Source organism: Salvelinus namaycush, chromosome 19 (assembly GCF_016432855.1).
Source record: "Salvelinus namaycush isolate Seneca chromosome 19, SaNama_1.0, whole genome shotgun sequence".
Lineage (NCBI taxonomy): Eukaryota > Metazoa > Chordata > Actinopteri > Salmoniformes > Salmonidae > Salvelinus > Salvelinus namaycush.
This window is the reverse complement of record NC_052325.1, coordinates 46,619,332-46,642,433: the sequence shown is the minus strand read 5'-3', so window position 1 is coordinate 46,642,433 and position 23,102 is coordinate 46,619,332. Positions and strand designations below refer to the sequence as shown.

At 43.9% G+C, this 23,102-nt stretch overlaps 1 protein-coding gene across 1 annotated transcript in view; it reads right to left on the bottom strand.

Annotated features, from left to right (window-relative positions):
* Positions 1-23,102, bottom strand: part of dachd (dachshund d) — a 296,027-nt gene that overhangs the window by 63,998 nt on the left and 208,927 nt on the right. Inside the window, exons 4-6 of the mRNA XM_039014350.1 lie at positions 11,582-11,754; positions 11,075-11,210; positions 10,474-10,614 (exon numbers count right to left, since the gene is read on the bottom strand). Coding sequence (XP_038870278.1) covers positions 10,474-10,614; positions 11,075-11,210; positions 11,582-11,754 — 450 coding nt within the window. The remainder of the gene's footprint in view (positions 1-10,473; positions 10,615-11,074; positions 11,211-11,581; positions 11,755-23,102) is intronic.

Here is a 23,102-nt window from a genome sequence, read left to right as displayed (position 1 = left end):
TTTTATTTTTTATTTTTTATTTATTTCACCTTTATTTAACCAGGTAGGCAAGTTGAGAACACGTTCTCATTTACAATTGCGACCTGGCCAAGATAAAGCAAAGCAGTTCGACACATACAACAACACAGAGTTACACATGGAGTAAAACAAACATACAGTCAATAATACAGTAGAAGAATAAGTCTATATACAATGTGAGCAAGTGAGGTGAGATAAGGGAGGTGAAGGCAAAAAAAAGGCCATGGTGGCGAAGTAAATATAATATAGCAAGTAAAACACTGGAGTGGTTGATTTGCAGTGGAAGAATGTGCAAAGTAGAGATAGAAATAATGGGGTGCACAGGAGCAAAATAAATAAATAAATACAGTAGGGAAAGGTGTTCCTTTTGTCCAGGCGGGAAAGGGCAGTGTGGAGTGCAAAAGAGATTGCATCATCTGTGGATCTGTTGGGGCGGTATGCAAATTGGAGTAGGTCTAGGGTTTCTGGGATAATGGTGTTTCTGGGATTATCCTGTTTAACTTGGCGAAAACTCCCTAATCCCAGAATGCCATTCACTATAAAATGCAAATAAACAAAGTCAAAAATGGCTGAACTCATTGCCTGAAAAATGTTAAATTAGTTTAGCCACTTTTCAGCATATTACAAATCGTTGATGCACTTCACCATTTCCTCTGCGTTCATTTAAGTATGGCGCTGCGCCAAGGCAGAAATATCGCCGCCACACCAAAATAAATATCCTATTTCTACCAAACATAGTTTCAATAAAGTTCTGTAAAGCACATTGACTTTTCTTTGGAAATAGTTAATCTGTCTGGGTTCAACACAGTTCTGAAGGTTATATCTGTCAGTCTGCAATGTAAGAAGCACAGCGCGCCAGTGACCAGCGCTCGATACAGACACTCTGCTGCACGAAACACAATTCACTTGAATCACTTCAGAATGCACCTGTGTGAGAAACTGCACGAAAGGTACGTTATCTTGTTTGTTTGACTAACGTTAGCTAGTTAACCTGCTGTTTTCAACTCTTAATGATCGGCTATGAAAAGCCAACTGACATTTATTCCTGATTATTATTTGACCATGCTTGTCATTTATGAACATTTTGAACATCTTGGCTCGCTCTAATTCTCTCCTTCTCTCTTTCTTTCTCTCTCTCGGAGGACCTGAGCCCTAGGACCATACGTCAGGACTACCGGGCATGATGACTCCTTGCTGTCCCCAGTCCACCTGGCCTTGCTGCTGTTCCAGTTTCAACTGTTCTGCCTGCGGTTATGGAACCCCTACCTGTCCCAGACCTGCTGTTTTCAACTCTTAATGATCGGCTATGAAAAGCCAACTGACATTTATTCCTGATTATTATTTGACCATGCTTGTCATTTATGAACATTTTGAACATCTTGGCCATGTTCTGTTATAATCTCCACCCGGCACAGCCAGAAGAGGACTGGCCACCCCTCATAGCCTGGTTCCTCTCTAGGTTTCTTCCTAGGTTTTGGCCTTTCTAGGGAGTTTTTCCTAGCCACCGTGCTTCTACACCTGCATTGCTTGCTGTTTGGGGTTTTAGGCTGGGTTTCTGTACAGCACTTCGAGATATTAGCTGATGTACGAAGGGCTATATAAAATAAACTTGATTTGATTTTGATTTAACTACATAAGCTAGCTATAACCTATAAACTCTGCTAATATGATTTAGATCTATAATATTGCTGCCACAATTGTAACGGCAGTTAGCTATATAATATCCACAAGTATTTTGATGACAAAACTAAAGTTACTAGTCTAGCAAGTTAGCTTGTTTGTTTGGAACTGTATCAAGTGCAAGCAAGATAGCTACATTTATCTGTCTTTGATTAGATGTTTTTTTTTTTCCTCAGATGAGTTTATTTTAATATTTCCAGCAGCGAAAGAGAAAGGGGGAGCAGGGACAAAATTGTCAGGTAATGTTAACTTAGCTAGCTAACGTCAAATCAGCATGAATTAAATTAAACTTTCTTTAGTTAGCTCTTTAAAAGTTTAAGCTATAATTTTTATAACAAGTGTATGGCTTACTTTACAAGACAGAGAAGAGGCAGAATCCCGGGAGTGAGGTAGGGATGCATGAGGGACAGAGTGGAGCAGAGGAGAGGAGAGAGAGGAGAGAGGAGGGAGGTTGAAGGAGAGAGGAGAGCAGAGTGGAACAGAGGAAAGGAGAGAGCCAGGAGGGGAGATGGAAGGAGAAAAGGAGAGAGGAGAGCAGAGTGGAACAGAGGAGAGGAGAGAGCCAGGAGGGGAGATGGAAGGAGAAAAGAAGAGAGGAGAGCTGACCTACCCAAGGACGTCAGAGTACAAAAATCAGTTAACTACCTAACTGAGGAACTCAATTCAACATTGCTTAATACCCTAGATGCAGTCACCCCCTTAAAAACAAAAAACATTTGTCATAACAAACTAGCTCCCGGGTATACAGAAAAAACCCAAGCCCTGAAGCAAGCTTCCAGAAAATTGGAACGGAAATGGCGCTACACCAAACTGGAAGTCTTCCGACTAGCTTGGAAAGACAGTACCGTGCAGTATCAAGAGCCCTCACTGCTGCTCGATCATCCTATTTTTCCAACTTAATTGAGGAAAATAAGAACAATCCAAAATGTATTTTTGATACTGTCGCAAAGCTAACTAAAAAGTAGCATTCCCCGAGAGAGGATGGCTTTCACTTTAGCAGTGATAAATTCATAGAAAATTACGTACTCCCTATAAATCTGTGTATTTCTCCAAAGCTCAGTTGTCCTGAGTCTGCACAACACTGCCAAGGCCTAGGATCAAGGTAGACACTCAAGTTTCTTAATACTATATCTCTTGACACATTGATTAAAATAGTCATGGCATCTAAACCTTCAAGCTGCATATTGGACCTTATTCCAACTAAACTCCTGAAAGAGCTGCTTCCTGCGCTTGGCCCTCCTATGTTGAACATAATAAACGGCTCCCTATCCACCGGACGTGTACCAAAATCACTAAAAGTGGCAGTAATAAAGCCTCTCTTGAAAAAGCCAAACATGGACGCAGAAAATATAAAAAACTATCGGCCTATATCGAATCTCCCATTCCTCTCAAACATTTTTGAAAAAGCTGTTGCACAGCAATTCACCGCCTTCCCGAAGACAAACAATGTATACGAAACACTTCAGTCTGGTTTTAGACCCCATCATAGCACTGAGACTGCAATTGTGAAGATGGTAAATTACCTTTTAATGGCGTCAGACCGAGGCTCTGCATCTGTTCTCGTGCTCGTGCCAAATTGGTCTACATGGACAAGTTCTGGCCTGGTTTAGATCTTATCTTTTGTAAAGATATCAGTTTGTCTCTGTAGATGGTTTGTCCTCTGACAAATCAACTGTACATTTCGGTGTTCCTCAAGGCTCTGTTTTAGGACCACTATTGTTTTCACTATATATTTTACCTCTTGGTGATTTCATTCGGAAACATAATGTTAACTTTCACTGCACACATAGTTGTACATTTCGATGAAACATGGTGAAGCCCCAAAATTGCCCTCCCTGGAAGCCTGTGTTTCAGACATAAGGAAGTGGATGGCGGCAAATGTTCTACTTTTAAACTCGGACAAAACAAAGATGCTAGTTCTAGGTCCCAAGAAACAAAGAGATCTTCTGTTGAATCTGACAATTAATCTTGATGGTTGTACAGTCGTCTCAAATAAAACTGTGTAGGACCTCTGCGTTTTCTGGACCCTGATCTCTCTTTTGACTAACATATCAAGACTGTTTCAAGGTCAGCTTTTTTCCATCTACATAATTTTGCAAAAGAAAAATGTATCCATGCTTTTGTCACTTCTAGGTTAGACTACTGCAATGCTCTACTTTCCCTCTACCCGGATAAAACACTAAATACATTTCAGTTAGTGCAAAACACGGCTGCTAGAATCTTTACTAGAAGCAAAATAATGGGGGAGATCTTCGTGGGCTATACTCGGCCTTGTCTCAGGATAGTAAGTTGGTGGTTGAAGATATCCCTCTAGTGGTGTGGGGGTTGTGCCTTGGCAAAGTGGGTGGGGTTATATCCTGCCTGTTTGGCCCCGTCCGGGGGTATCGTCGGACGGGGCCACAGTGTCTCCCGACCCCTCCTGTCTCATTCTCCAGTATTTATGCTGCAGTAGTTTATGTGTCGGGGGGCTAGGGTCAGTCTGTTATATCTGGAGTATTTCTCCTGTTTTATCCGGTGTCCTGTGTGAATTTAAGTATGCTCCCTCACCTCCCGGAGGACCTGAGCCCTGGGACCATGCCTCAGGACTACCTGGCCTGATGACTCCTTGCTGTCCCCAGTCCACCTGGTCGTGCTGCTGCTCCGTTTTCAACTGTTCTGCCTGCGGCTATGGAACCCTGACCTGTTCACTGTACGTGCTACCTGTCCCAGACCTGCTGTTTTCAACTCTCTAGAGACAGCAGGTGCGGCAGAGATTCTCTGTTGCACCCTCTACAACCACTGTGATTATTATTATCTGACCCTGCTGTTCATCTATGAACATCTTGGACATGTTCTGTTATAATCTCCACCAGGCACAGCCAGAAGAGCCACCCCTCATTGCTTGCTGTTTGGGGATTTAGGCTGGGTTTCTGTACAGCACTTTGTGACATTAAAAACATTTGATTGAAATGTGATTGAGAGAAGGAGAAGAAAGAGGAGTAGATAAAAGGAGGAGAGAGGAGTAAGGCCAAGTGCGCACCTCCGCCAATCCGGATGGGACCCAAAGTGGCTTAAAATTGACAGACTGAAGCCGTGGCTATATAATACGCCATATGGTTAGTCACATTTCCTTTAATTAGGCTAAGGGCTAAAAATATTTGTGCATATTTAGTCTGTACTAGTCTACAGCATTATGTGTAGTGTTGTAATGCTTGCTATCTATAATAGGTATTGCCCCAGCCACGAGTAATTCCACTAAACTACAGTCTTCATCCTGTCTAGGAACGTTCTCCCGCCTGTGCCGTCAACATAGGCAGGCTGCTAAAAGGGGTGTGTCAAAGTGCCCTTTTATTGAAATAGGGGCCCAGATTCATCGGCTGGACTATATTAAACAGTACCCAGGGACAGAGAACCACATGGAAAGTGAGAGGGCTCATGCAATGCTGACAAAAGGAAAAGATTGTTCCATTGGATCCTTCCATTTCTCATGTCGTCTAATGGAAAAGATGTCTGAGATTGTGCACTAACCGTGGCTCAATAGTAATGCATTATGCTTGTGCTGTTCACAGGCTCCTCAGTCATGCTTGCATTCCAGCCAACCACATTGCTTGAGCACGAGGCCGTCATTGGGGGTTTTACATGTCTGTACCATCTAACAAAGCGGGAGCAGGCCCATCACACAAACTTCCCAGAACTGCTGGACCTTGCTGAATTGCTGGGTTGTGACTATTTCACAAAGCTCAAAGTGAATGTGGGCTCCACAATTCTGTGTTTTTTGTTCGTGTTTTTGTTCATATTTTCTTCACGTGTTAGTTAAATGTCACCTGACTTGTTTCACATCATTCTCGTTTACTTGAAGATGGGCAATAACACAAACTGCAGGTCACACATAATAGTGGACGAAATGTTGAAGATTCTGGCTCAAGTTGTGGAGGAGCCTATCCTTCATGCCATCCAGACATCTGTAGCCATTGGCCTGGAGGCTGATGAAACTACAGATGTGGCAACTAATAAGCAGCTGGATTTACATGTCAGGTATTATTTCAATAAGAGTTACAAAATATTTTTTTCTACAGTCATCCATGAGTAATAATGTTTTCCAGATACATGGACCAAGAGGGAACCGGTGCCCAACTGCTAAGGGCCTCTAAGCGTTCTGTGCCATGTACAGGTAGGCCTACATGTATTATAGATTATAGTGGACTCCAAATTAAATCATGTGCTATGTTGCTATTACTGCTTTCAGTGTCTCAAAACTCTATTTGATTGGTCTACAATGTGGCTTTTAACCTCGCCAACAGCCAATGAAATTGCAGGGCGCCAAATTCAATCAACAGAAATCTCATAATTCACATTTCTCAAGCATACAAGTATTAGACACCATTTTAAAGATAAACTTCTCGTTAATCCAACCACAGTGTCCAATTTCAAAAAGGCTTTTTGGCGAAAGCACAACATATCATTATGTTAGGTCAGCAACTAGTCACAGAAAGCATACAGCCATTTTCCAACCAAAGAGAGGAGTCACAAAAAGCAGAAATAGATACAATTAATCACTAACCTTTAATATTCTTCATCAGATGACACTCCCGGGACAACATGTTACACAATACATGTATGTTTTGTTCGATCAAGTTCATATTTATATACAAAAACCTCAGTTTACATTTGGCTTTGCCTCCAAAACGTCCCGTGAATTTGCACAGAGCCACATCAATTTACAGAAATACTCATAATAAACTTTGATAAAAGATACAAGTATTATGCACAGAATTATAGATATACTTCTCCTTAATGCAACCGCTTTTTCAGATTTCAAAAAAGCTTTACGGAAAAAGCAAACCATGCAATAATCTGAGTACGGCGCTCAGAAACCAAAACAAGCCAAACATATATCCGCCATGTTGCGGAATCAACAGAAGTCAGAAATAGCATTATAAATTTTCACTTACCTTTGATGATCTTCATCAGAATGCACTCCCAGGAATCCCAGTTCCACAATAAATGTTTGTTTAGTTCGATAAAGTCCATCATTTATGTCCAAATACCTCCTTGTTGTTCGCGCCTTGAGTTCACAAATCCAAATTCATGACGCGTGATCACTAGGTCCAGACGAAAAGTCAAAAAGTTCCGTTACAGTCCGTCAAACGATGTATAGAATCAATCTTTAGGATGTTTTTAACATAAATCTTCAATAATGTTCCAACTGGAGAATTCCTTTGTCTTTAGAATTGCAATGGAACGCAGGTCGCTCTCACGTGGACGCGCGTGGTCAGCTCATGCCACTCTGGCAGACCTCTGACTCATTCAGCTCCCATCCCCCCCTCCTTTACAGTAGAAGCATCAAACAAGGTTCTAAAGACTGTTGACATCTAGTGGAAGCCTTAGGAGGTGCAATATGACCCCATAGACACTGTATATTCGATAGGCGATGAGTTGAAAAACTACAAACCTCAGATTTCCCACTTCCCAAGGTTTTTGCCTGCCATATGAGTTCTGTTATACTCACAGACATCATTCAAACAGTATTATAAACTTCAGAGTGTTTTCTATCCAAATCTACTAATCATATGCATATATTACCAACTGGGCCTGAGTAGCAGGCAGTTTACTCTGGGCACGCTTTTCATCCAAATGTGAAAATGCTGCCCCCTATCCCAAATAACCTGTTTTGTATTGTCAATTGATGTATCATTGTGGAGTGACAAACTTTTTCTAGCTCTACAGATTTGTGGCAGCACTTTACCTGCAGGCAGACGTGATGCCCCACCTGACGCCGCTTTCAAAAGTATTCCAAAAGGAGGATGTAAACTTCCTGGCCATAAAAGAGCATGTTCAAACATGTGCAACTGTCTCAATTTAACAGAGTAACAGGACAGCACTACTCAATGAAATATTTAAGAACTACTGACACTTCAGTATAATAACTTCAAGCAAAACAACTCGTTTTGTAGGTCCCTGTGACAATGGCATCACTCCTCGCCATAAAACATTCTGGTGATTCCCAGGGTCATTTCTGAGCCAACTCCACCAGGACCTCGATGACCCAATGGGTCTGGGCTCATTCAACATCAATGAGGAGGAGGAGAGGAGGAGGAGGAGGAGAGGCCAGATGGAGAAGCCCAAGACCAGGGAGCCGTTCTGGGCTCGGATCAGAGAGGGAGGAGGAGGAGGAGGAGGAGGAGGAGGAGGAGGAGAGGGAGGAGAGGAGAGAGGAGGAGGAGGAGGAGAGGAGGAGAGTGAGGAGGAGGAGAGGCCGGGTGGAGAAGACCAAGACCAGGGAGCAGTTCTGGGCTCGGTTCAGAGAGGGAGGAGGAGGAGGAGGAGGAGGAGGAGGAGAGGGAGGAGAGGAGAGAGGAGGAGGAGGAGAGGAGGAGAGTGAGGAGGAGGAGAGGCCAGGTGGAGAAGACCAAGACCAAGGAGCAGTTCTGGGCTCGGTTCAGAGAGGGAGGAAGAGGAGGAGGAGGAGGAGAGGGACGAGAGGAGAGAGGAGGAGAGGGAGAGGAGGAGGAGAGGGAGAGGAGGAGAGGGAGGAGGAGAGGGAGAGGAGGAGAGGGAGGAAGAGAGGAGGAGGAGGAGAGGGAGGAGAGAGGAGGAGGAGAGGGAGAGGAGGAGAGGAGGAGGAGGAGGAGAGGGAGAGGAGGAGGAGGAGGAGAGGGAGGAGAGAGGAGGAGGAGGAGGAGAGGAGAGGATGAGGATAGGGAGAGGAGGAGAGGCCAGGTGGAGAAGACCAAGACCAGGGAGCAGTTCTGGGCTCGGATCAGAGAGGGAGGAGGAGGAGAGGGAGGAGAGAGGAGGAGAGGGAGGAGGAGAGGGAGAGGAGGAGAGGGAGGAAGAGAGGAGGAGGAGGAGAGGGAGGAGAGAGGAGGAGGAGACGGAGAGGAGGAGAGGAGGAGGAGGAGGAGAGGGAGAGGAGGAGGAGGAGGAGAGGGAGGAGAGAGGAGGAGGAGGAGGAGGAGGAGAGGAGAGGATGAGGATAGGGAGAGGAGGAGAGGCCAGGTGGAGAAAACCAAGACCAAGGAGCAGTTCTGGGCTCGGTTCAGAGAGGGAGGTAAAAACATTTGTTTTCAAATGCTGTGATGAAACCAATGTTCCATCATGTGTGTTGATTAAACTAAAACAAACAGCTAGGTTCCTGAACAGCTTCCCCAAGCCATAGACTGTTCTCTACTGGAGCAACACGTCTGAAACCAACAGGTTCCTGAACAGCTTCCCCAAGCCATAGACTGTTCTCCACTGGAGCAACAAGTCTGAAACCAACAGGTTCCTGAACAGCTTCCCCAAGCCATAGACTGTTCTCTACTGGAGCAACAAGTCTGACACCAACAGGTTCCTGAACAGCTTCCCCAAGCCATAGACTGTTCTCTACTGGAGCAACAAGTCTGAAACCAACAGGTTCCTGAACAGCTTCCCCAAGCCATAGACTGTTCTCTACTGGAGCAACAAGTCTGAAACCAACAGGTTCCTGAACAGCTTCCCCAAGCCATAGACTGTTCTCTACTGGAGCAACAAGTCTGACACCAACATGCTCCTGAACAGCTTCCCCAAGCCATAGACTGTTCTCTACTGGAGCAACAAGTCTGACACCAACATGCTCCTGAACAGCTTCCCCAAGCCATAGACCGCTAAATAGCTAACACAATGCCTACACAGACTATCTGCATTGACCCTTTTATTTTTGCACTCACACACACTCTCACTGACACTCCAACACACACACACACACACACACACACACACACACACACACACACACACACACACACACACACACACACACACACACACACACACACACACACACACACACAACACACACATTCATACTGACTCTACACGCACACTCACATACAATCATCATATACGCTGCTACTACTCTGTTTATCATTTATCCTGATGCCTACTCAGCTTGTCCCTTTACATATCTTCCCCTATCACTCCACTATCCCTGCAAATGGAATTGGCACTGACCCTGGAACTGCCCCTGTTTATAGCTTACTTACTTTCTCGTGTTCTTCTTACTTCCCTTTACTTTATTTCATAGTATAATATGTGCACTACTGATGTTGATGAATCCATTGTTGGGAAAGAGCTCGCACGTGACAACGACACTTGAAACCCGAAACTTGAAAGTGTAGGCATACTCTTTTCACAAGCACATCAATATGATATTTACAACATAAAATGTTTTGGCCACACCTGTAGGGATATTAGTAGGTTTTCCCCGGGAAAGATCTCACGGCGGACGTAAGGAGAGACGAGACGAAACTAGCCAGAAGACTGGGCATTCAACCTGCCTTTACATGATGTGCTGACACTTTGAAAGTAAGTTGCAAGCTACTTTCGTAGCAATGCGTTGTAGAACGAGAGACAGAGAAATAATCAGCTAGATAGCTTGGGATAGCTGCAGCTGGCTAGCCTATGCTCGCTAGCTGCTGTCAGCTTGGCTAAACACACGGTCAGTGCAGGCTTTGGCCTACACATAGAACTGCATTAGCAGACAATCTTAAAATGGTGAATCAGTCGGGAAGGGAGAAGTGCGCAACTTCAAAACTTTGATCTCTCTATAGAAAAGCTAACTTAGCTTACCTCGCTGTATTCACTACCGCCCTTGTTTGTTGTGATTGAATGGGAAAGACACGCCCAAGAAAAATACACATCAAACCACACCCCCGAGACAACTCTCGTTTGGCTTCCGCCATGGCCGCCAGCATTTCTTAATCGCAAAGTGTCAAAACAAGGCCAAATCAGGAAGTTCAGTTGCTCTTTAAAGTGTTGCAATAGGACACGTCTTACCTTTGTCGACGTGCATCCTCTTTGCTTCGTGGCTCATGTCGTGGGCCAGGTCTCCTTCTCTAGGCCCAGGCAGAATGCTCGGGGAGAGTCCCAGCAGAGCTTGGTTCATTTGGTTCATAGACAAACCATTCTGATGTATGGCTGGAGAGGAGAGAGAGAGTAGTACAGGTGAGCTAGAAGATGTCTTTTGTCTGTTCCGAGTTCACAAGTCCATGCCCTGTCTTTGGAAATGAACAGCTAGCTAACACATTTTTGAATTTTGAACATGTGGACAACTCAAAATAACTGTTCTTCAATCCTGGTCCCAGGGACCCATGGCATGCAGGGTTTTGTTCCAGCCCAGCACTAATATACCTGATACAACTGATCAAATGAATCATCTAGAACTTGAGTAGTTGATTTAGGTGTGTAACCACTGGGCTGGAACAAAAAACTACACACCCAGGAATGAAGAGCACCACAAAATTCCAACTCTAAAATCTATCGGTTCAGTACAACAACAACAAAATTGGGTTAGCAGAGTCGGTGTGTTTACTTGCGGCACTGAACACGCAGTTAGCCAGTCTGACTCGTTGCATGGGGAGGGAATAGGGGGACGTACGTATCCTGTCTGAGGAGCTCTCTGTGCGGACCGGCGAACTGGAGACACTGCTGCTGCGGTGGGACGATGGGTGGCTGCCGGGCCTCCTTCCGTCCTCTAAGGAAGGGGCGGGGGAGGGACTATCTGGGACACGCTCCTGTCAGCGACAGAGGGACATCAGTGACAAATGAGGTCCATGAAAGTAGATGCTGTGTAATCAACTGGCCATTTCCATAGTGCTTCCCTCTCCTTCGTCGCAGTCAAAAGTTCATTATAAGTTACTTTAAATGCCTAGAGCTGTGTGTTTGTTATCCACAGTTTGTGTCTATTCTGCCACTTTACCTTGATGACTAAGGTGACCATTCTGCAGGGCAGGCTCTGTTTCTGTGCCACATCTTCCATGTTGGAATATAACAGTGTTTTGCATATATATATTAACACAGTTATGGTTCCCAAGGATCAGGATTGGGAAACACTGTCATATAATGTCTTACTTTATAGTTTGGTATTATTATTATTACAGCTTACTTTGATGACTGAGGTGACCATTCTGCAGGGCAGGCTCTGCTGCTGTGCGGCGGCGGCCATGTTGGCGATGGTGCTGAGGTGGTTCATCTGGCTCATCGCCATGGAAACAGAAGCAGGGGGCAAGCTGACAGGGATCAGGGGGTGGGGCATCATCATGAAGGGCAGTTCCAAACCTACAACAGGGGAGAAAGGTGATTGGTTAATGGAAACCATGAGTGGTTGGTTCATCTCGATTGGAGGACGTTGATTTTTTAAATTTTGGGTAATTTGACAGAGGTAACTAATAAGGTCTGGGTTCAGTCGAAACCTGTCTTGGTAACGGTTATGTGGGGTCATTCACTATACCTTTGAGAGAAGCATGCCCGCTATTTTTAGACTGTTAATATTTTTATTTGACCTTATTTGACCTCTTATTGACCTCTTAAAAAGTAACTAAGTAACTATAAAACGTTTTAATTGAATCAAGATTCAATTTGATTTGAATCAAGATGGCCATGCTGGCATAACCTGATACTGATACTGACATGCCTTCTCATGCCATTGAATGCAAAAATAACTACATCAAATAATTATCATCAAACAACATCGCACTCATTTCCTGTAATAATATCAGCAGAATGTATTAAACTTGGTCCTTCCTTACAGTATATTTTTTAAAACCTTATCCCAAGCACTTCACGGGGTATCATTCCATATTAACATAAGAGACGTAAATGTTTAACACATGTTAATAATAGATACCGTTACAATAATTGTAATGAAAATGGCAATGGTGATAACTATATGTACACAATAATTCAAAGCCACACTAAATGTACTGGGTAGAGTGTTATGAAATGTAATGTCATGTCATGTTTTAAACTGTATATAACTCTCTTCATGAAGCTGGATCCCAGGAAGAGTAGCTGCTGCCTTGGCGATCCTTCATAAAATACACGTAAATGATTCTGTGTTGAACAAAAGGTCCACGTTGTGGAAATAACGCTTGCTACTTACACATCAGGAATGATCTCAGTCTGTGTCCCAAATGGTATCCTATTCCCTTTATCGTGTGCTACCCTTGGACCCATGGTCAAAAGTAGTGCACTATATAGTGAATAGGGTGCCATTTGGGAAGCACTTCACTGCGGAAAAACCTCTCCACGCTGAACGAGCTACACCACAGTTCAAGCAAGTCTGATTTTTAACTCTTACAAACAGCAGGGATTTTTCATTTCGCCTCCGTTCTGTAACCTGTATTACATTACCTCATCACCAGATCAGATATCTTACAAATGTTTAAAATTGTTCCATTTCAGCTCGGCAATAGTACTCTAATTGGTCAAAGTCAAGACGTTAGTCGGACAAAAATGTGAGGAATAGCATTGGGAATAGTGTAGGCCGGCGCTCCACTCTGCCTTTAGATGATACAGTATAATGAACACCTTTCAAAGGACACGAACACACACAGAAGGTCAGAGCTAGGTGTCTGTCCCCGAAACCACAGCTCTCCTCCTTTCAGCACCCCCACCTCCTTTTTGGAGTGCTTTGAACTTGGTGGGCTCAAAAGTGACTGGGAATATTTTTGTCCTCTTCCTTCGCCACTCAGATGTTTCCCACTGAAGTGCTTTAAAAAAAAATCTCAACGCCTCACAGAAGCTACTGAATCTGACTAAGCCCCGCTGTAGATTTTCTTTTGGCAACTTGGCTCAAGGTAAAAAGCCTAAAGAACAAGACGAGAACAAACACCACTAGAACCACCACCACAGAAAGCTAATCCACAAAACAACTCTGCTTTTGCGACAAAACATCCGTTGGCAACAAGGGACAAGGCGATCAACACCGCAAGGAAATCCTCAAAAGACAAGGACACTGTTTGTGAAATGAAAGGCAAGGAGGTACTCCTTCTCTCCATTGTTCTCTCCTATTCCTCCTGAATCATGTTGATTTCCATAAGAAAGATGGCATGCATATCCCGAGTGGTGAGCATCCCCAAGCATGAAGAAGCAAGGGAGATTAAAGGCATAAGGCAAGGGTGCACCTAAAGGTCCAGCCACCATTCTCGTTCGAGTACCAACTCTGAAACAATTACCTCGTGGGCTCAATAAAAACAGCACCACAGTGGGCCTGATGGCAGGGGTACTTACAGTGAGACAACATGGAGAGGCCCACTATGTCTGTATCTACGTTTCAAAGGTACTCAAGGGCCAGAAAGGGGAGTGTGATCCTGCCTTTGAGGGATACGCACGGGCAAGTGCGCACACACACACACATCCAAAGCAGGCATGTGCAAGAACATGCAGACTTGAAAACACACACTGCGTCCGACTACATCTTAAGGAAACCAACTCACACAGAAGGGGAGAGAGATAGCCTGAGACTGATGTGACTTCGCTTCTGTCATTCAAATGCACGGTCGAGAAGGAACCTGCAGGTAAGCATTTATTTGGACGGTATATACCAATTGTATCGCGTGCATACGACAAATAAAAACTTGAAACTATAAACTTAAAACACACACATCCTTGAGTGATCTCGTGTGCTAGCCGCTGTGATCCTATGGTATGTCTTGTTCTGAAGGGCAGACGGATGGGCATACAGTAGAGGACTCTAGGGGTCTTAATCTCACTCCTTATGTGTTGGCCCCCCTTTCACATTCCACCATCCTCAAGCGATGATTCCTCCATAAAGGCCCATTCGGTTGACTGTAAGGGAACCTGCTGTAGGCCAAGACGAGTTCACCTAGTCCTTTCATTGGGAACTGAAAGGCACTGGGCGCAGTTTGGATTGGTTGGATTCAATGTCATAGATGTCAGGTGTTGTTGGGAAATAGCTGAGTGTCTGTTTATTTTGAGTGGATGTTTTTTCAGACATATTGTTTCTCTCTTTGTTTCGGAAGCGATGCAGGTACTTTTCCCAGGTACTTACATGGTGGATTTATAGGGAATGGGTTAGAATTAGGTTGGTGTGTGTGTGTGTATAGTGGTTTGTGTGTGTGTGTGTGTGTGTGTGTGTGTGTGTGTGTGTGTGTGTGTGTGTGTGTATAGACTTTTGTGGATTTTTTGTTGTTGCTTCTCCTACCGCCTACGACAAGTCTAATTTCTAGTGATTCATTGTAATGTAACAATTCTCCAACATTACCACATGAACAAATCAAGTCAATATACATGTTTTTGGACAAACTGAAAAAGGATGTAACTTGATCAACATTTAAGTACGTGAGGTTTTAATTCAACCATATCTCCAGATGCATTCCATTTGTCAGAACTGTCATTCCCCCAGTACAGTAGTCCAACTGATGCGAGTTGAATTCCCATGTGTTGCTTCCCTATTCGAGGGCATAAACAAGTCATTGACCTGAAGTAGGCCTAATCCCTAGGGACTTCCAAAGGTGAACTCCTACTTAGCTACCGCCATTAAAACTCCAACTCCAATCACGTATTACTCAGAGAAACAGCTCAAGCTATTAGGTTGGGTAACACAGCACTTCGGGAGAGCACGCGTGAATCAGCAACGATCCAAATCATGGAGGATAAATGGGAATGAATTCAAATACCGTTTGGAGAGATCACCATGAAAAAGGTGTTGTGTAGGTCTGGAAAACGACAAGCGGGATCAAGCATTAATACAAAATCAGTTGATGAAGGGTTTAAAATGATTAGAAAGAGGACAATAATTGCAACCTTTTTCAATGATAAAAATGACTAGGCCATTAACCTGCAGCGAAGCAATCTCCTCTATCGTTAATCCTGCTGGTGTTCTAGCGGTGTGTGTGTGTAACTGTGCCTAAATGCATACACAAGTGTGTGTGTGTGTGTGTGTGTGTGTGTGTGTGTGTGTGTGTGTGTGTGTGTGTGTATACGTTTATTTGTGTGTGTGTGTTAACAGGAGTCCCGATGGAGACAGCTATTGTAACCACCTTTTCCAACAACAGGGCATCCTCTGGGTATTAATAGCATATTAATCCAAAAATATCGGACTGTATACCTAGCCTTCCAAAAAGCCCACAGACCTCTGTCTAGGTACCAACCAGCAGTCCTGTCTCCTTTTAGCTACGGAATGGCTAGATTTCCCTTGACAAAATTTAAACCAGCTCTCTGTCACTTTATTATCTCTTCAACTGAATGATTTATTGTTTGTGGAACGATAGAGAAACGAAAGAGAGAGAGATTACATTTCCAGCCACAGCGCAGACTCTTTCTCTAACTCCATCTGTCCAGGAAAAAGGCTCCCGACAAACAATAATGTCAGCTGTAATTGATCAGAGGTCGGCGCCCGGGCCTCGGGTAAAAGCTCCCCTATTAAAGCGACAATCAGCTCTATCTGGGGCCGAGCGGCCTCCTCAGACGCTAGGGCCAATGAAGCTGTCTAACTCTGCTATTTACCTTCTTTTAACTGGAAAAGGGGATGAGATGTACTGTAAGAGACAGCAAGGGCTAGAGAGGATCTCTCCAGGCCTCTCTCTCTCTCTCTCTCTCTCTCTCTCTCTCTCTCTCTCTCTCTCTCTCTCTCTCTCTCTCTCTCTCTCTCTCTCTCTCTCTCTCTCTCTCTCTCTCTCTCTCTCTCTCTCTCTCTCTCTCTCTCTCTCTCTCTCTCTCTCTCTCTCTCTCTCTCTCTCTCTCTCTCTCTCTCTCTCTCTCTCATTGGTGAAGTAGGAACGTGCGGACGTCTGTGGAATGCGTAATTGGTTGCATGCCGCAGCCAAAGCTGAGGGATCCGTACGCTAGCTAATTAAATGGCTTGTTTCAAGCCTATCCCTCTTTGTTTTAGCAAGGGGCTCAGGGCTTCGGAACAACGGATTGGTAAATGCTGTTGTCAAACTTAAGCTCATTCGTATGTGGTCGGTCCCTTTGATTTGGATTGGGATTGATTTGTACTGTGTTGTTAATAAGTCTCTTTTTGCATTCATGGTACAGAGACGTGTTTCTCTTCTGATCTGTCGGAATCTATAAATGGCACCATTTTAATCAAACTGCTAGAATTACTTCCTGTGTATGAATATACAGTATTCACATACTCCAAAACAATCTAGGCTATTCTACTAATTAATCTCATAAAAAATGCCCACATGTTGCTGGTGGGAAAGCTGTGGTGCACACACATGGTCTATAGGTGTGGGACTTTTTTGTGGTCGCGTTCACATCAAATCCAATCAAATTTTATTGGTCACACACACATGGTTAGCAAATGTTAATGTGAGTGTAGGAAAGTGCTTGTGTTTCTAGTTCTGACAGTGCAGTAACATCTAACAAGTAATCTAACAAATTCACGACTACCTTATACACAAAAGGTTAAAGGGATGAATACGAATATGTACATATAAATATATGGATGAGCGATGGCCATGCGGCATAGGCAAGATGCAGTAGATGGTATAGAGTACAGTATATCCATATGAGATGAGTAATGTAGGGTATGTAAACATTATATAAAGTGGCGTTGTTTAAAGTGGCTAGTGATACATTTATTACATCCCATTTTTAATTATAAAAGTGGCCAGAGATTTGAGTCAGTATGTTGGCAGCAGCCACTCAATGTTAGTGATGGCTGTTTAACAGTCTGATGGCCTTGAGATAGAAGCTGTTTTTCAGTCTCTCGGTCCCAGCTTTGATGCACCTGTACTGACCTCGCCTTCTGGATGATAGCGGGGTGAACAGGCAGTGGCTCGGGTGGTTGTTGTCCTTGATGATCTTTTTGGCCTTCCTGTGACATCGGGTGGTGTAGGTTTCTTGGAGGGCAGGTAGTTTGCCCCCGGTGATGCGTTGTGCAGACCAGACTACCCTCTGGAGAGCATTGCGGTTGTGGTCGGAACAATTGCCGTACCAGGCGGTGATACAGACAGACAGGATGCTGTCGATTGTGCATCTGTAAAGGTTTGTGAGGGTTTTAAGTGACAAGGCAAATTTCTGTTGCGCCTTCTTCACGATGCTGTCTGTGTGGGTGGACCATTTCAGTTTGTAAGTGATGTGTTCGCTGAGGAACTTAAAACTTTCCACCATCTCCACTACTGTCCCGTCGATGTGGATGGGGGGGTGCTCCCTCAAGTCCAAAATCATCTCCTTTGTTTTGTTGACGCTGAGTGAGAGGTTATTTTCCTGACACCACACTCTGAGGGCCCTCACCTCCTCCCTGTAGGCCGTCTCGTCGTTGTTGGTAATCAAGCCTACCACTGTAGTGTCGTCTGCAAACTTGATGATTGAGTTGGAGGCGTACATGGCCACGCAGTCATAGGTGAAGAGTCCAGGACCCAGTTGCACAGGGCGGGGTCAAGACCCAGGGTCTCAAGCTTAATGACGAGTTTGGAGGGTACTATGGTGTTAAATGCTGAGCTGTAGTCAATGAACAGCATTCTTACATAGGTATTGTGATGGCGATTGCATCGTCTGTGGAACTATTGGGGCGGTAAGCAAATTGGAGTGGGTCTAGGGTGTCAGGTAGGGTGGAAGTGATATGATCCTTGACTCGTCTCTCAAAGCACTTCATGATGACAGAAGTGAGTGCTACGGGGCGATAGTCATTTAGTTCAGTTACCTTAGCTTTCTTGGGAACAGGAACATTGGTGGCCCTCTTGAAGCATGTGGGGACAGCAGACTGGGATAGGGATTGATTGAATATGTCCGTAAACACACCAGCCAGCTGGTCTGCGCATGCTCTGAGGATGCAGCTAGGGATGCCATCTGGGCCGGCAGCCTTGCGAGGGTTAACACGTTTAAATGTTTTACTCACGTTGGCTGTGGTGAAGGAGAGCCCCCAGTCTTTGGTAGCGGGCTGTGTCAGTAGCACTGTATTGTCCTCAAAGCGAGCATAGAAGTTGTTTAATTTGTCTGGGAGCAAGACGTCGGTGTCCGCGACGGGGCTGGTTTTCTTTTTGTAATCTGTGATTGACTGTAGACCCTGCCACATACGTCTTGTGTTTGAGCCGTTGAATTGTTGGGGGATTTGGTTGGGTTTTGCACCCAAATCCCATAAGGAAACAAATGGCTAATGGAAAGAAAATGGTTGCGTCCTAAATAGCACCATATGTCCTTCATAGTGCACTACTTTTGACCAGAGCTCTATGGGCCCTGGTCAAAAGTAGTGCACTGTAGGGAACAGGATACCATTCAGGATACAGCCAATGGCTCTGAGGCTGTGGGTACTTTTAGTGGTCTCCCAGTACCATACAGTATATCTTTACTGTAAATACTAATCTCTTTAGAATGCAACAGCACAGCCTTATTAGGTGGATGGGCCATGAAATTCCATCAGAAGGGAGAGGAAGCCATAGGAAATAGAAAATAAACATAGTGTAGCCTGCTATTGTGGCAGTGCAATGGGCTGTTCTATCTCTCTCTCTCTCTCTCTCACACACACACACACACACACACACACACACACACACACACACACACACACACACACACACACACACACACACACACACACACACACACACACAAACACACACACGCACACACGCACACACGCACACACACACACACGCACACACACACACACACACACACATACTCACACACATATACTCACGCACACGCTCAGTCAAGGCTGGTGAGTCCTGTAGCTCATTAATGGGGTGAGGGAGGAAGGTACTGGTCTTTGATTTAGCTACCCACAGCCCGTGTGTCATTGAGGGGTACTTTTAAGCCTTTTGTGTTTACACACTTAATGTTGAAAGTAAATAAACCATCTTGGCTTTGTGTGCTATACCTTTATAAAAAATGTTTAACCTTTATTTACCTAGGCAAGTCAGTTAAGAGCAAATTCTTAATTACAATGCCGTCCTACCAAAAGGCAAAAGGCCTCCTGCAGGGACAGTGCTGGGATAAAAAATAAACAATAATAATAAATATATAGGACAGAATACACATCACGACAAGAGAGACACCACAATGCTTCATAAAGAGCAGCAACACATGACAACAATATGGTAGCAAGACAACATAACAACAACATGGTAGCAACACAACATGGCAGCAGCACAACATGGTAGCACCTCAGAGACACCAATACTCCTTAGACGGCCCACAAGAACAGAATGGTCTACCATATCTAAAACTTTGGCCAATAAAATAAAAGTCAATAAAAATAGCAGCACAACATTGCTTAGAAACAAGGGCAATAGTGACAACATTTAGCACCTTTAAGGTTGCAGTGACACATCCATAACCTGAGCGGAAACCAGATTCTATACCAGAGAGAATACTACAGACATCAAGAAAGCCAGTCAGCTGATTATTGACACGTTTTTCCAACACTTTTGATAAACAGGACAAAATAGAAAAAGGCCTTTTACAGTTAAGATCAGCTTGATCTCTCCCTTTAAACTGAATGATGCACTGTGGCTGCCTTCCAAGCAATGGGAACCTCCCCAGACAGGAGAGACAGGTTAAAAAGGTCAGAGATAGGCTTGGCGATGACAGGGGCAGCAACCTTAAAGAAGAAAGGGCCTAAACCATCTGACCCAGATGTTTTTTTGGGGTCAGGTTTCAGGTGCTCCTTTAGCCCCTCGGACTCAGTGACCGCCTGCAGGGAGAAACTTTGTAGCGGGGCAGGACCTCTCATGTGTCACGCCCTGACCTTAGAGATCCTTTTTATTCTCTATTTTGGTTAGGTCACAGTGTGACTAGGGTGGGTACTCTAGTTTTTGCATTTCTATGTTGGTATGGTTGCCAATCAGATGCAGCTGTCTATCGTTGTCTCTGATTGGGGATCATATTTAGGCAGCCTTTTTCCACCTGTTTTGTGTGGGATCTTGTTTTTGTGTAGTGCCTGTGAGCACTGCATTTGCTTCACGTTTCGTTACTGTTTATTGTTTTTTTTTGTGAGTTTCATCTAACAAACATGTGGAACTCTGCGCACGCTGCGCCTTGGTCCATTTCTAACAACGATCGTGACATCATGTGTGTACGTGAGACGACCTTCCGTCCTCTCACATATACACTCGGTTACACACATGACGGCGGAAAGCTATTTGCACAAACAAAGAGGTGTAAGCATGTAAACGTACATGTGCAGACACACACTGAGACAATTATGTGTAAATGTCTCCAAACAGCACAGTACAGCACGCACACACTCACAGGCACGCACACAGTCACACACACCAATTCCATAGCAAATGGCTACATTAGCAGCTAATTCACATCAACAAACAGAACGGTGGGTTTGTTTACCTTGTCGTGATTAAAGAGATACACACACCTTCGAATGTTTCACGTGGGAACACTTTCCAACTTACGTCATGTAATGTCATGTAATTGAATGTTAGAGAAAGTAATGATAAGAAAACATGTTTAGTTTGATGAGGTAGCATAATGACTTGCCTCCCCCTTGACCGGTATGCACACATGTACGCACACATGCACTCACACACACATCCAGTGTAGCATGTGGTCGCAATTACCCAGGAGACAGACCATGTTGTTTCTCCTGTAAGTGTATGAAAATGCTTCCGCCAGCCGCCTACTCCAGATGACTGAGACTGGGATCCAATCAGCTGCAGATTGCGCTTTTCCACGGATGTATCGCTTTCAGAACTGTGTTTGAAAATAAAGTGTCAACTCCCTCCATCTGGGATAATCAATCGAATCACACACATTTGATTGATTGATTCAATCCACATCACACTACTGACAAATCAAATATATTTGAAAAGTCCGTTGTACATCAGTGGATGTCACAAAGTGCTTCTACAAAACCCAGCCTAAAACCCCAAAGAGAAAACAATGCAGCTGTCGAAGCAGCTGCAAGTAAAACTATAATTCTGTTTAGATCCTTCTGTCGTGGAATATATATGCAGTATCTCTCTGTGATTTGATGAGCATTACATATGTCAGAAACAAAAAACAAGATGATAGGTCTTTCATAAGGTCTCACTCTTTCTCACCAGATACTTCCACAAATTCTAATTTTACAATTGAAACACGTGTTCGAAAATAACAAGCCACGCTAAATGTTGACCCTAAATGACCAATGGCAGCATCCATGTAACGCAGTAGACAACTTGAGGGACAGAGATTATATAGACCAGGGTGATGTTCATTGGGCACCAAACGTTAGAAAACCGACTGAAACCTTGAGGGACTACCTGAACTTGTCCAGTAAGAAAGGTTTATTTTCACTTTCTGTTGCATGCACACAGACACAAACACAGGCATACCCACACACAACCCATTACTTGCAGCTGTTACTACTGAGGGTGGAATATATCCCCGGCCAATCAAAAGAGCTCTCCTCTCGATGACAGTGACAACCCGAGCAGACAGCGAGATGAAGTCCATGGGATACTTAGCAAAAGGCCTCTCCCTGTTTTAAAAAGATTGCTTTCAGTCAATTGGCGAGCCGTTTGACTCGTGCTCCCCAAGTGAAATATATTGACGAACGCTATCCATCACGCCCCTCTCCGCCGTCACATTACCTCCGTTACAAATGGCACCCTATTCCCTATGTAGTGGACTACTTTTGACCAGTGCCCATCGGTTTCATAGGGAATAAGGTGCCATTTGAGGATTGGTTTGATTGTGCTGGTCTCCAGATCATCTATTTTAATTATAAAATTAGCTTCACTCGCTCCGTTCATAACCATTGGTCCTTCAGAGAAAATGTGTACAATCTGTCATAATGCTAACGATTTCAATGCATCGGGATGATGTGATGTCACTTATGTGAATATCGCAAACGCAATTAGGTGAAGTGTGTATTATTTCTATTCATATCTGTATTATATTAATTTATATCTGAATCGGAGTGATGTGTAAACAGTAATGTTAAAATTAGCAACTTAAATCTATTTGTCTATAGGTTTTTAGAAATGTGTCTTAACAGTAAAAACCTGCTTTCTCTCGACATATTTGTTGAAGAAATTGAAACACACAATTGAATAGAAATGCCTGTTTGTTCACAGTGTGAAGGTTGAATTGAATAGAAATGCCTGTTTGTTCACAGTGTGAAGGTTGAATTGAATAGAAATGCCTGTTTGTTCACAGTGTGAAGGTTGAATTGAATAGAAATGCCCGTTTGTTCACAGTGTGAAGAACATCCAGTAATTGTGAAATCCTTTAACTCTGTCTAAACTCCTTCTCTTTATCATAGTTCAATAACCCCTACAGTGTGTCCGCTGCATCACATTTGACAAAGAGAAATGTTTTAAATCAAGGGGGATGTACTCTATAACACTTGAATGGCCCTTAATTGAGCCCTGAGCATACATGCAACATGCCATACCTTTATGATTCCAACAAGCCCAGCCACAGGACACAATGATATCATCCTATATGATAGAAAATACAGTATTGGAAGGTCATGGATAGTCATGATTATTGTCCATATTCCAACACGACCATGACATCATAATTACTCTTATCCGTCCATTTATTATGCAAAATAAACACGATCAATCCGCTCGGTCACGTTCATCACAGCAAGATGGTAATAAATGAGATGGTAACTTGACATGACGTAACGTTGCGGGGCTTGCATTAGCTCTTTAAAAGTGTTTTTGAGGCAGTGGATGAAGTTTAAAATGTTTGACTTTGACTATATG